The sequence below is a fragment of the Trachypithecus francoisi genome, unplaced genomic scaffold (assembly GCF_009764315.1).
Source record: "Trachypithecus francoisi isolate TF-2019V2 unplaced genomic scaffold, Tfra_2.0 Lachesis_group0, whole genome shotgun sequence".
In the NCBI taxonomy this organism is placed as follows: Eukaryota; Metazoa; Chordata; class Mammalia; order Primates; family Cercopithecidae; genus Trachypithecus; species Trachypithecus francoisi.
This window is the reverse complement of record NW_022681453.1, coordinates 54,354,932-54,370,426: the sequence shown is the minus strand read 5'-3', so window position 1 is coordinate 54,370,426 and position 15,495 is coordinate 54,354,932. Positions and strand designations below refer to the sequence as shown.

Here is a 15,495-nt window from a genome sequence, read left to right as displayed (position 1 = left end):
TAAAGACATCACCGTGCAAGCCAGAATTCATCCTTAGCCTACCAAATTTACACAGAAGTCTGGCGGTATGAGACGTAGGCCCCTCGGGTAACTGTAGCGCTTGTAAAACTCATCTCAGAGGTGGCTCCCTAAAGTGAGAGGGGTAAGCCAAAAACAAAAAGGAAGTCTGATTTCATGGAAGCCTCCTCCCCTCTGGAAAGAGGCTAAAAATATAAGAAATTTTAAAGCAGTTAAATGAAGAGCTGGAGTCATGAATGTTTTCCAAGGACTGGGGCCTTTCTAAGCACTACCTGATGGCAGAGCTGCACCTCCACTGCACCCAGGCCATGGCTGTCTGCGGAGCCCAGTCACTGCCAGTCTGATGCTACTGGGTCACCCCCAGCTTCTCACACCCGGGTCTCATTTTTTCCCTTTGCCCCATGTGTTTTCCACCTGGAAGGGCCGGGCGTAGGGCTCCTGTTTCCAGCGCCCCATGCCTGAATGTCCCTGCGAGGCTGGAGGCGTGGCCATGTTTATAAACAAGGCATTCACTCTGAGAAATTGGCAGAGCCTCCAGAGGGCATGGTGAGCATCAGTTTCCAAGCTGGAATTTGGGCTGGGCTCTCCGATGTAATTTCATACAGAAAAGAGATCTCCAGACAGGTGCCAGAAAGTGGCAGTTCTTTGTAACAGATACGGCCCTTATCATCTTCCTGTTTTAGGGTTCTTGAAGAAACTCCATCCCCACAAACCAAAGCCCAAACAGGTCACAACAAGAGGCTACTTTGGGACCCGGGGCCAGCAGAGGATGACTGTCATGAGTAGGGGGCTTCCACAGCCACTTCACTGAGCCTGGGGATGTCCTTGAAAGTTGCACAGAGCTCATTTGGGAGAATCATATACAGATGCTTTTAGGCCTCTGTGCCTTCTGCAGTTCGTATCTCTGGCACCCACTACCTTCGCTCATCTTAGGTAGTGTTACTTTTACAGACACTTGATAAACTTAGGAGAGCACCCCAACACAGGAGAGGCAGACTGTGCCCTCTGTGAGCCTGGACCTGGGAGCCACCATCAGGAGCACAAAGATGACTGACCACTTAGATCAGCACTGCCCAAAAAGAGACAGAATGGGAGCCACATGTGCAATTGTAAGTTTCCTAGTAGCGGCCAGGCATGGTGACTCATGCCTGTAATCCCCAGCACTTTCAGAGGCCGAGGCAGGAGGATCGCTTGAGCCCAGAAGTTCAAGATCAGCCTGGGCAAATAGTGAGACCCCCATCTCTACAAAATAAAATAATTTTTTTAAAAAAGAAGAAAAATTCCTAGTAGCTACATTATTTTAAAAAAGTAAAAAGAAACCAGTTAATTTTAATAATGTAATGTACTTAACCCAGTATGTTAAAATTATTATCAATCCAACATGTGATCAATATAATAATTATAAATGAACTACTATTTTTACATTTTTTTCATAATATCCTCTAAATCTGATGTGTATTTTGTACTCACAGCACATTTCACTTCAGAATGGCCATATTTCAAGTGCTCAGTACCTATACATGTATAGTCACAATACATGTGACTACCATATTGGACAGTACGGACTTAAAGATTCTTGAGCCCAACAGATGAACCCTCTTCAGAGAGTGCAGGTGGGCTGAGGCCCGATAGAAAGGTCCAGGCTGTGAGGTTAAAAGGAGGTACGTTCAAATCCTAGCCTTAAACCCCTCCAGGTGTGTAATCCTGGTCAGTCACTTTGCCTAGATTTCTTCAGTTGCCAAAATGGATTACCAGAATCTTCTCATATGCCACAGAATTCTTAAAACATCGGAGAAGACTTTGCAAACTGTAACATGTGTTGCAAATTCAAGTTGCTGTTGATCATTCAACATGCATTTATTATTACTATTGTCACAAGTTACAGTAGGAGAAACAGCAAAAGAATATAATCCTACTAATACTCATTTTTAGTAACATAAAGCTCTATTACAATTATTCTAACTGCACTTCTTTTTTACCCTGGTTATAAAGAGTTATAATGAGAAACAAAATAAAGGAAATCAAATTCCTAGGCACAGCCTAGAACTCTACCTGATTCAGCTGCTATGTCAGGAGGGCCTGCATGAAGAACAGTATTTCCTTGAGAATTACTCCATTTGCATTGTTCGTTTGAGAACCTAGAAGAAGGTATGAGTGTGGAGTTGGGCCAGAGAGAATAAAAGACAGATAGAAGAAAATATTACATATAGGAATACTAGGAATACTCCATTTTTGTTATAAATTTCAAAAAAAAGTATGTTGATTACAAAATGTACCTAGTTCTGCACAGTAGCTAGTAGTCAATATGTTTTCTTTCTCCCTTTTGTGTACATATTTTTTAAAGAAATGTGTGGTTTTTATTATGCAAGTGATAATACATGTTAGTCATAGAAAAGATAATAAAAATCTATAATTCTGTCATTTAGCAATAATGACATTAACACTTTGATATTTTTCCAGATATTTTCCTATATCCTAATTTATTTACTTTTGGTAAAATTAAAATGACAATGAAAGCCAGGCACCAGTGAAAGATGATACGTTTGAGAAAATTCATCACCAAATAAGGAATAGTTACTTTGTTAGTCTGTAAGAGAAAAATATTTAAAGTACCCAGAGAGGAACCAATCTTATTTATCTTCCCCCTTTTTCCCATGAAGAATGTAGATTACTTCTATAATCCAAATTAATAAATTCAATTAATTGAGTCTTTTAAGTGGTTCAGATACTAAAAGAGAAAGAAAAGGGCCATGCACAGACAGAAGAAGCCCAGGTGTAGGAGACAGCAGCAACCAAGATCCTTTACAAGTGCAGGAAGCGAAGGGGCAGGCTGTGGTGGCTCTGCCTTATTTACTACATGTTTACCCAGTGCCTCCAGGCACCCCATGCTCCTCAGCCCCTCTCCTCACTGTTGCCCTCTCACTTGCCCCTTCTCCCAGAAAATGATGAAAGACAACAACCTGGTACGCCACCTGGATGCCTGTGAGACCATGGGCAATGCCACAGCCATCTGCTCAGACAAGACGGGCACGCTGACCACCAATCGCATGACAGTGGTACAGGCGTATGTCGGTGACGTCCACTATAAAGAGATCCCTGACCCCAGCTCCATCAACACCAAGACCATGGAGCTGCTGGTCAATGCCATCGCCATCAACAGCGCCTACACCACCAAGATTCTGGTAAGTGGGTACCAGGCACATCCACCACCAGAGGGAGCAACATTCATGGGATGGTACAGAGGTACTGGGCAGGTTGAACAATATGATTCATAGTCTCAAATCCTGCTAATATATTTTGGTATGGTCAGATAGTAAGCAACATGTTTCTGTTTGACTTAATATACTATTAATATTGCTATAATGTTTGTGTGACAAACCTTTATTGTTAATTATGTTTTTTAAATCCTGTCATTGAACCCCCACTCCCCCTGCCCACACACACACAAACTTTTTATTAGTGTGCTTTTGCTGCATAACAAACTACTCCAAAACTTAATGGCTTGAAACAAACCTGTGTATTTCACTCAAAGTCCTGTGAGTCAGCAGTTCAGGCTGGGCTCAGCTGGATGGTTCTTCTGGTCTTAGCTGGGCTTCCTCCTGCATCTGCAGGGGGTCACGTGGACAGCTCTGCTGATCTTGGCAGAACTGTAGGCTGATCTAGCATGGCCTCAGCTGGGCTGGCTCATCCCTGCCCTGTGTGGTCTCACCTCTTCTAGCAGGCTAGCCTGGGCTTGTTCACGTGACAACAACAGGCCTCAAACAGAGAGCAGAAGTGTGCAAGTTCTCTTGAGGCCTGAACCACCACCTTGTCACTTTTTGCCACATTCTCTTGGCCAATGTAAGTCAGGAGGCCAGCCCAGATTCGCACAGTGGGAAAACAGACTTCACCTCTTGATGAGAAGTGCTGTAAGGACATGGATTCAGAAAGGAGAATAATCGTGGCCATTTTCACAATCTACCACTGATGATGATGTTAGTAATAGTAGTAATATTATCCATTTTGATAAGAAAAACTCTCAACTTACTGTCAGCTAAGCTACCTAGATTCACCATGCTATAAACCCTATCTGGTTTAGAAGCACAGGTTGCCCCTTTGTAATTAACCAGCACTGGATGAAGAGAAACCCAAAGTTCATCCATCCAGATGTCCATCAGCTCCCAGATGTAGAACATTTCTGCCTCGTGAGCATCTGGGTGGTCTGCTAAGCTTTTTTGTTTACCCTTCCAATGTGCTGAGCCCTGACCTCCTCTTCCTTCTGCCCCTGAGCCAGCTGCAACCCTCTCGATTAGGTGGGTTTGTAGGAGCTGCTAACAGCTTTGTCAAAATGGGGAAGAGAGCGTGGGTCAGCAGCAAACAGCCAAGGGCTGGTAGGGGAAGGAGGAGGAGGCAGCTCCTGCACCCACTGCAGCAGCTGAGCAGCCACCTGCATCACCCTGGAGCAGCAGGCTAAGGGAGGCAGAACTGACAAAGGGGAAAGTAGGTTAGAGGACCCATAAAGATGGTGATAGAGAACCCTGGGGGTGATGCCAAACATGATGACGCTTTTGTCTTCTTCCCCCATCCCACCCAATTTGGGAATCAAGGGAGATCAGCGATGCTTTATTCTGCTCCCCAGGCTTTCCTAAAATAACTGGGATGCTGATAATGATCTCCTCCTGCAGACGTGGCAGGGAGGGGAACAGGGCAATTCATAGAATGGGCTTTAGCCATGTGGGCACAGCCTGTGGGGTGGGCTTGGATTGAGATGTGTGTAGTGCAATTATAGTCAAAAAGAGTTCTTGGGATCTGCCAAGAAGGCTGAGGAAACCTTTCCACAGTGATGGGTCTCAATTAAGCAGTGCTTTTTAGCACTGGAGGCAAAGCTGAAATGTCATTTCCAGATGTTGGTGGATTGAGTCTGTTCAAGTGGCATAAAGGACAGGGGTCAGTCGGTCCATCTGAGGAAGTGCAGCTGCTGAGGTTGGCAAGAGGTCAGGGATCTGGGAACTGGGGTCCTTGGTTTGTAACCCAGGCCAGGTCCCTTAACTCCCAGAGTCCCCTCTGTACCTGGAACCCTGGCATCAAAAGATACCTGCACTTGTCTTTCTGGGTCTTTCTTGTAAGTTCCCTGGCCACATTATTCTCTTTGCTGGGAGCTGACAGCCATCGATGTGGGAAGGGCAGCAGAGCCTCTGTGTGACTGGGTAGTGGTTAAAACTTGGACTGTGGAGCCAGACTGCCTTCGTTCAAATCCTTCATCAGCTGTATGAATATAAACAAATTATTTAATCTCTCAGTGCCTCAGTTTCCTAGGGGAGGGGGAGAATCTTGGATTGTTGTGAGGATAAAGTGAGTTAGTTAATGGAAAGTGCTTAGCACACAGCACTCAGTATGACTAGTATTGTTGTTATTCAGCAATAAAATCATCCACTGAAAGGAGATTCCATTTGTAGCAATGCAGAGGTTAACAAATAAAGAGACCAGATATCAGGACTAGAGAGGGAAAGGCTATGGCCCAAACCCATTCAGCCAATTAGTGGCAAAGCTAACCCATGGATACCCTAAAGCTAGCTGTTGAGTCAGATGTCCAGACTAGGTTCCTGGTCACAGAAACCAACCCTGCAGCACCTCTAGCTTACGGTCTGCTTGAGAAGAAAGGTCTGGGGTCCAGAGGGTGAGATTCACAGCCAGGGCCTGCAAGCCATATGGGGCAAAAGGCTTCTCAGGGGCTCCCCTTTCTAGGCTCAGATGAAGACTGAGAAGAGGCTCGAGCTGCTTGGCTCAGGGCAGACACCTGACCACCCTCCAAACCAGGACAGGAAATCTAGATTGCAGGGCATTCTGAAACCATACAAGAGGAGACAGGGCAGGAATGACATGCAATGTCCACCAGCTTCACTACCCATCAGCTTTAATTGGGAAATGAGCCTGGACTGGGAAAATAAGACCCTGGGCAGGGCTGGGCTCCCATACACTGTATTTCTCCCTCCACAAGGAGGCCAGTTCCTCTGTGTCTTCTTGCTGTCTGATGCCAGGCTGTGGGCTTTTTAAGAGCAGGAGACAGCTGAATCTTCTCTCATCCCCCTCGGATAGACTTTTGGGAAGTGCTGGTTGGATGGGTGATGTAAGTGAATGGACTGGTGAATAAATGTGTAGATGAGTAATCAATGAGATGAGGGGTAGGTAGGGAGAAGGGGGAATGGATGGATGAGTGGTGGGTAGGTAGATGGATGGGTGGATGGATGAATGAGTAGATGGATGGATGGATTGATGGATGAATGCATGAATGGGTGGGTGGATGAATAGATGGGTGAATGGGTGGATGGATGGATGGATGGTAGTTAGGTGGATGGATGGGTGGATGTGATGGTTGGTAAATGGATGGATGGATGTGTTGGTTGGTGGATGGATGAGTGGATGTATTGGCTGGTGGGTGGGTGGGTGGGTGGATGGATAGATGGATGGGATGGGTAGATGTGTTGATTGCTTGATGGAATGGAATGGTGGATGAGTAGATGGATGAATGAATGAATGGATGGATGGATGGATGAATATGTGAGTGGGCGGATGGGTGACTATGAATTTATAGGAGTCTTAAGGCAGGATTGATGTCTCTACCTTCTACTTTTTTGTTCTTGTGTGGCAGCAAGAGGCAGGAGATGGCCTTGGATCCAGTCCCATGGCCAATACCAGTGCTCTGTCACTACCTCCAGCTTGTTGAGCTGGTCTCTTCCACAACTACCTGCAGCCATCCAGGCATCATTGATCCATAGACCTCCCAATTAGCTGATGCATTTTACTGAAAAAAAAAAAAAAAGAGTATTTGCAAGGATAGATTGCAAGGTCTACAAGATTCACAAACCATAGAGACCACCTAGTTCAGCCCCCTCAGTTTACTCTGAGAAATGGGAAAGGATTTGTCCCAAGTCACCCCATGGGTTAGTGAAGTTCCAGGTGTTCCAATACCTAGCTCAGGAAGCAATGGTTAAGAGGTTTGGCTCTAAAGTCCAACACACCAAGGTTCATATCCCAGCCCCAACACTCATCACCTGTGTGACCCTGAGCCAGTTACTTAACCTCTCTGAGCCTCTGTTTTTCAGTCTATAAAGCGAGCATATCATTGTTGCTAACATTTACTTAGCTAGGCTCAATGCTGAGTGCTTTCCCTACCTTGCTTTGTATGACAACCCACAGAGTAGGTGACACCACACCCAATGCATAGATAAGGACCCTGCAGTTGGAGCAGTTAAAGCACATGCAGAGAGTGCCTGAGCAGATCTGAGGCCAAGCCAGGATTGGAACCTAGATCTGTAACAATCCCAAGCCCAGGCAGGTCCCTGCCACTCAGGGCAGAGCTACACCTCTGCCCTGAGGCTGTTTGTCCGAGGGCTGTTGTGAAGCTTAGATGAGCTGAGGAAGTGTGTACAGCGCTCGGCACAGTGCTTGACACAGAGCAGGCAGGTGCTCATCCATGGCAGCCATTACTCTGTTTCCCTCTGCTGCTCGTTCTGAGCCTTCCCCTCTGTAGTTTGCTATGCCAGCCACTGTCTTTCCTGACCCTCCATATCCCCTTCAGATCAGCTGGCCAAACAGGACCATTCCCATCTCGCAGCTAGGAAAACCGCACTGCAGAAACAGAAGTGAACCTGCCAGGGTTGCTCCTCACCACCAAGTGGCAGAGCTGGGCCCAGAGAATTCTGGAGGAATTCACCAAGCACGCAGGAGGCAAGAGTATTCTAGGCAGGGGGCACGACCCTGCAGAGGCCGAGAGATCTTAAGATGTGTGGCTTACTTAGGAAACATGGTGATTTGTGGCCTGGGCATTTCTGCAGGGCCAGAATGATGAGAGGTGAGGCTGCAAGAACTGGGGGGAGCCAGTGGTAGCAAATAAGCCCCTAATGGGCTTTCTCCTCCCAGCATTCAGAAGAACCACCCCAGGCACAGGTGGAGGGTGGTGCAAGGGCTGAGGCTGCAGTCTGGGAGGCCTCTCAGGGGCCCAGCCCCATCCTGTACCCCATCCTTTCTGAGAATGGCAGAGCCTTTTTTCTTTCCATTCTTTTTTTTTTTTTTGAGACGGGGTTTCGCTCTGTCACCCAGGCTGGAGTGCAATGGCGCAATCTCGGCTCACTGCAAGCTCCGCCTCCCGGGTTCACGCCATTCTCCTGCCTCAGCCTCCCGAGTAGCTGGGACTACAGGCATGCGCCACCACGCCCAGCTAATTTTTTTGTGTTTTTTTTAGTAGAGACGGGGTTTCGCCATGTTAGCCAGGATGATCTCGAGCTCCTGACCTCGTGATCCGCCTGCCTCGGCCTCCCAAAGTGCTGGGATTACAGGCTTGAGCCACCACGCCCGGCCTCCATTCTTATTTCTAATCATCAGGAACTAAACTTGCCCTCGGAGGGAAGCTGCGTGAATCATCATTTAGTCAGAAATTGCTTCCCTGCCTCAGAAACCCTGGCACACCCTCAGATTCCCTTTGTGGTCTCGGGTGCTTTGTACGTCAAGACTTCCACTAAGCAGCTCTAGCCACCCTGCAGCTCCTCCAAGCCACAGCTGAGCTTTCAGTTAGAAATAGCTCTTTCCTCCGACTCCGGAGGCACCTCGCTTCCTTGGGAAAACATTCCCGTGTTCTGCCCGTGTCTATTCCGTGTACTGAAACCACCCGAGCGGACTTAAATTTTCTACTTCACTAGACCTCTTTTAGAAGAGATTGACACTACAGTTGACATTTGAACTACTAAACTGATGGGCACTTGTGGAGCTGAACTGTTGGAAGTTTATGGCATATTTCTGAAACATAAGCTATTGAGAGAAAAACAAATCTCCCTGGAGCCCCTGAAGTGGTTCTGAAGGAAGGATTCCCCCTCAGGATGGTTTTCCTGAATAGATAAGCCAAGCTTCGCCTGGTGAAGCCCCAGGTCCCCAGGACACCCCATTCTACACAGAGGTAGCCACAAGGCCAATAACCCTAGAAGGGAGGAGGGTTGTCTGTGTTGTATTTCCCATAAATCTTAAAACCTAGCAGATAGTAGGGAGGGCTGAGGAGAAAGGGGAAGAGGGGAAGCAGACAGTCCTTGAATTCAGATCTCCTGGGACCAAACCCAGGGCTCAATCTAATATTCGAGTGAGCCTCAAAGTCCCCCTGAGCCAAGCCACACCCCGAGACTGGGCTCGGGCCAAGCCAATAGGGTCAGAAGGCGTGGAAGATGCTGGAAGGGACTTAGCAGGGCACTGAGGTGGGGAGATGGGTCATGGGGTATACGAAACAGCAGGGACCTGGGTGTTGAATTCAACAAGGGTTTTGCTTTTGGTTGTTTTTGTGAACACCGTCTCTGGAAGAAGAGTTTAAAGGAAATCACTCCAGATGGGGAATTCCAGTTTTTAACAGAGCTGTTAGTCCCTTCACCCTGATACGCACACAATGACACATACACACATACCACACACACCACACATACACCACCCATCATACACATACAGCACACAACACATACCACTCACCACACACATCACGCAAACACGCAACACACATAATGCACACAATGACACATACACACACACCACACATACACCACCCATCATACACATACAGCGCACAACACATACCACTCACCACACACATCACGCAAACACACGACACACATACACCACCTACCACACACAACACAGATAACTCACACATCACAACACACACAAACACACAACACACATAACTCACACAATGACACATACACACACACCACACACACCACACATACACCACCCATCATACACATACAGCACACAACACATACCACTCACCACACACATCACGCAAACACACGACACACATACACCACCTACCACACACAACACACATAACTCACACATCACAACACACACAAACACACAACACACATATACCACCTACTACACACATACAACACACAACACCTACCACACACATACAACACACACCACGTACACAAAACACACTACTCATCACACACATCACACACACCACACATACACCACCCATCATGCACGTACAATACACAACACACCACTCACCACACACATCACGCAAACACACGACACACATACACCACCCATCATGCACGTACAATACACAACACACCACTCACCACACACATCATGCAGACACACAACACACATACCACCTACCACACACACAACACACATCACACACACATACAACACACATATACCGCCTGCCACCTACCACACACATACAACACACACACCACAAACACACACCACCTACCACACATATACAACACACACCATGTACACAAAACACACACCACTCATCACACACACCACACATTTAACACATACAGCACACCACATGCATACACCACCTACTGTGCACATACAACATACACCACACACACCACTCACTACACACACCACATACACCACACATATAACACAACACACACACAACACATCACACACACCACACATACAACACACACAGCACACACACACCACTCATGAAACACATCACTTATCACACACACAACACACATACACCACCTACCATGCACATAACAACACACACTACATACACAAAATACATACACCCCTCATCACACACAACACACATATACCACATTACCATACACAAAAACCACACACAACACACATATACCACATTACCATACACAAAAACCACACACAACACACCACACACAACATACACACACCACTCACCACACACAGTACATATCACACACACATCACACACACACACACCACACACAACATACACACACCACACACACCACACATACACACACACCACACACACCACACATACCACTCATCACACACAACACACAACACTCACCACATGCATACAACATACACCATACACACCACTCATCACACACACTACACACACATATACATCACATATCACACACATCAAACACACAACACACGTACACCACCTACTGTGCACATACAACACGCACACAGCAGCACATATAACACACACTATGCACAGTACATACTATACACATACAGTGCACACATACATGCCACACATACAACACACACCATGCACCACACACACAGGCCAACACATCATATACACACACACACACACCACACACATACCAAGTACACTACATATATACACACACCACAGACACACACCCCATGCATCACACACACACACACACACACATACCAAGTACACTACACATATACACACACCACAACACACACCACCTACCACACATATACAACACACACCATGTACACAAAACACACACCACTCATCACACACACCACACATTTAACACATACAGCACACCACATGCATACACCACCTACTGTGCACATACAACATACACCACACACACCACTCACTACACACACCACATACACCACACATATAACACAACACACACACAACACACATCACACACACACACATACACACACACACACACACACACCACTCATGAAACACATCACTTATCACACACACACACACACCACACATACACCACCTACCATGCACATAACAACACACACTACATACACAAAATACATACACCCCTCATCACACACAACACACATATACCACATTACCATACACAAAAACCACACACAACACACATATACCACATTACCATACACAAAAACCACACACAACACACCACACACAACATACACACACCACTCACCACACACAGTACATATCACACACACATCACACATACCACTCACCACACATACAACACACAGACCACACATACCCATGCACATACAACACACACCACACATACCACTCATCACACACAAACACACAACACTCACCACATGCATACAACATACACCATACACACCACTCATCACACACACTACACACACATATACATCACATATCACACACATCAAACACACAACACACGTACACCACCTACTGTGCACATACAACACGCACACAGCAGCACATATAACACACACTATGCACAGTACATACTATACACATACAGTGCACAACATACATGCCACACATACAACACACACCATGCACCACACACACAGGCCAAACACATCATATACACACACACACACACCACACACATACCAAGTACACTACATATATACACACACCACAGACACACCCCATGCATCACACACACACACACCACACACATACCAAGTACACTACACATATACACACACCACAGACACACACCCCATGCATCTCTCTCTCACACACACACACACACACACGCTGCACTGGTGAGCTGGGGAAGGCTCCTGGGAGTCTACTCTCCTAGAGTGCAGCGCCTCTGCATTCCAGGGGGCTTCTGTGGTCCCAAACACCCGCACCCACCTCCTGCCCTCCCCACCTCTGGGGAAGACCTCAGGGCTCACTGACCTTGCACAGCCACCTCACTCTCCTCAAAAGCCAGGACTTTAGAGGATGATTCTGGGAACCAAGTTCTGCCAAAATTTCGTGCCACCTGGCATCCTGTTGGCAGCACCCCACACATGAACACAAAATTATTAATTGATTCACTGGACAAATGTTCACTGGCAGCCCATGGCACTGGTGGGGCGGAGATGTGGGCACAAATGAGGCAAACTGCCCTGCCCTGGTGACTCTGAGCCAGTGGTCTCTGCCAAGGAGAGAGGCAGGCTTCTGGGAGAGGTGCTCTGTGAGCTCAGGGCCCAGACCCCCTGCTTCGGCTCCTAGCCAACTAGACCCTTCCTTGCCATGCAGCCTCACTTCTCCTGGCCTCAGTTGTGCATGACTGTAAAATGGGAGGAAGAACAGCCCCTGCCCCGTAGGCAGCTGTGAGCCTATGATTAGGTGATGCATGTGAAGAGCTCAGTAGAGTGGTGAGTGCGGAGTAGGCATTTGGGGAAACGGGTATGGCTGCAGCTGTTGAGGTCGGGCCTCCAGGCATCGGGGAGACGTCATTGCTGATGCCTGTCCTTAAAGGATGCTCGCTAGGTCACCAGAGACAGCCAATTAGCATAAAATTGTTTTCTAATGACCTCTTAGAAAAATTATCACATTGCAGTTATTGCAGTTTACCATGCTATGGAGTTCATTTAGGAGCTTTTTTTAAAAATTATTTTTATTTTTCGAGATGGAGTCCTGCTCTGACGCCCAGGCTGGAGTACAGTGGCACAATTTCGGCTCACTGCAACCTCCACCTCCCGGGTTTGTGTGATTCTCCTGCCTCAGCTTCTTGAGTACCTGGGATTGCAGGTGCCTGCCACTACTCCTGGCTAATTTTTGTATTTTTAGTAGAGACAGGGTTTTGACATGTTGGCCAGACTGGTCTCAAATTCCCAACCTCACGTGATCTGCCCGCCTCAGCTTCCCAAAGTGCTGGGATTACAGGTGTAAGCCACCACACCCAGCCTGTTGGGGAGCCTTTTAAGTTATTTTTTTATTTTAAAAATGTGCGTAGGCCGGGCGCGATGGCTCACGCCTGTAATCCCATTACTTTGGGAGGCCGAGACGGGTGGATCACGAGGTCAGGAGATTGAGACCATCCTGGCTAACATGGTGAAACCCCGTCTCTACTACAAATACAAAAAAAAATTAGCGGGGCGTAGTGGCGGGCGCCTGTAGTCCCAGCTACACGAGAGGCTGAGGCAGGAGAATGGCGTGAACCCGGGGGCGGAGCTTGCAGTGAGCCAAGATCGCGCCACTGCACTCCAGCCTGGGCGACAGAGAAAGGCTCCGTCTCAAAAAAAAAAAAAAATTTACGTAAAATATATATACCATAAAATTTACAAACTTGGCCATTTTTAAGTGTATAGCAGTATTAAGTACATTCACATTGTTGTACAGCTCATCTCCAGAACTCTTTTCAGGTTGCAAAACTAAAACTCTGTACCCATTAAATGGTAACTTTCCATTCTCCTCTCCTCCCACATCTGGCACCCACCATTCTACTTTCTGTCTATAAATCTGACTGCTCCAGTAGCTCATATAAGTCGAGTCATACAGTTTTTGTCCCTTTGTGACTGGTTTATTTCACTTAGCATAATGTCCTCAAGATTCCTTCATGTGGTAGTAGCATGTATCAGAATTTCCTTCCTTTTTAAGGTTGAATAATAGTCCATTGTATGGATAAATCACATTTTGTTTATCCATTCATCTGTTGATGGACAGGTTGGTTGTGTCCAACTCTTAGACTTTGTGATTAATGCTGCTTTGAACATGAGTATACAAATATTTCTTTGAGTACCTGTTTAAAATTATTTGGGGCATATTCCCCAGAATCAGACTTTCTGGATCATATAGTAATTTCATGTTTAATTTTCTGAGGAACTACCATACTGTTTTCCATAGTGGCTGTGCCATTTTAGATTCCCACCAGTAGTGTACAAGGGTTCCTGTTTCTCCACATCCTCACCAATATTATTTTTTGTTTGTTTCTTTTTTTTTAATTGTAGCCATCCTAATGGGTGATACATGCTATGGTTTTTCTTAATCCCATTTTTGCAAATGTTATCCGTAACTTGCAGCTCTTCAAGTCATCATTCATTGATCTTAGCTCCATTCACTTCCCAGCATCCCAAAACAAGAGCATGAAATGTCCTCTCAAAGATATGACCATGGCTACACTATGACCATGGCTGCACCCAGCATTCCCCAAGGGCCCAATACCGTGCAGAGAAATGTGCTGGACCAAGCTGGAACTGGAATCAGGGGTTTTGGAGCAGCCTCAGGCCTGACCCTCTGCAGGTCCCTGACGAGGAGCAAGTCCCTTTTCTCCCCAGAGCCTGTTCTCTGTCCCTCAAAACAGGAACAATACCAATGCCTTGACTCCCTTACAGAGTTGGAGCCCTGGAGATAAAAAGGCTCATGGAAATTCTACAGCAGGAGCAAAACTTTTGGGTTTGTCAGGATCTTAAAAAGCCAAAAGAGAAGAGGGGAGGGTCCCTGATTCTTAGTAATGCATGTAGGCGATTTCAGAGCTCAAGTTCATGGAAACAAATTGAATTACGGAGGAGGCAGCTCTGCCATTTGCAACCATTGATTGTCTGAAATCCTTTTAGAGGAAAATTAAAATATTTCACAGAGGGTAATAAAATGCTGGGTGTTTTGCAGGCATGACTGCTCAGCTCTCTTGGGCAAATAAGTAATTAGGCATTTTTATTTAAGTCCTCTGTGTCGTCATTTTCTTTCATTAGTAGAGGGAGAAAAAATTGTTATGGAAAATCCGTAAAACTCTGGAAATCAACAGAAAGTTAATTATAAAATGCAAATATATATGTGTGTGTGTGTGTGTGAGAGAGAGAGAGAGAGAGATAGATATATAGCACACAATAACAGCATACTGCAGAGAGAGGGAAGATCTTAGAACTTATTTTCCGAAACTTCAGACATGGGAAGTTGTGTCAAATATTCCTCTGCTTCTTACTAAAACCTATCAAAGAGCTTGGGGATGGGGCATTTTCCAAGGCACAGGATGCCTCAGGTCAGTCTGGCTATGGGAGCCGGGG

The 15,495-nt window shown here is 46.4% G+C and overlaps 1 protein-coding gene across 12 annotated transcripts in view; it reads left to right on the top strand.

Annotated features, from left to right (window-relative positions):
* The window catches only part of ATP2B2 (ATPase plasma membrane Ca2+ transporting 2), a 384,948-nt gene that overhangs the window by 330,802 nt on the left and 38,651 nt on the right, over window positions 1-15,495 (top strand). For all 12 annotated transcript variants that reach the window (XM_033210668.1, XM_033210661.1, XM_033210666.1 and 9 more), the window contains one exon: window positions 2,958-3,200. In XM_033210668.1, the coding sequence (XP_033066559.1) occupies window positions 2,958-3,200 (243 nt within the window). The remainder of the gene's footprint in view (window positions 1-2,957; window positions 3,201-15,495) is intronic.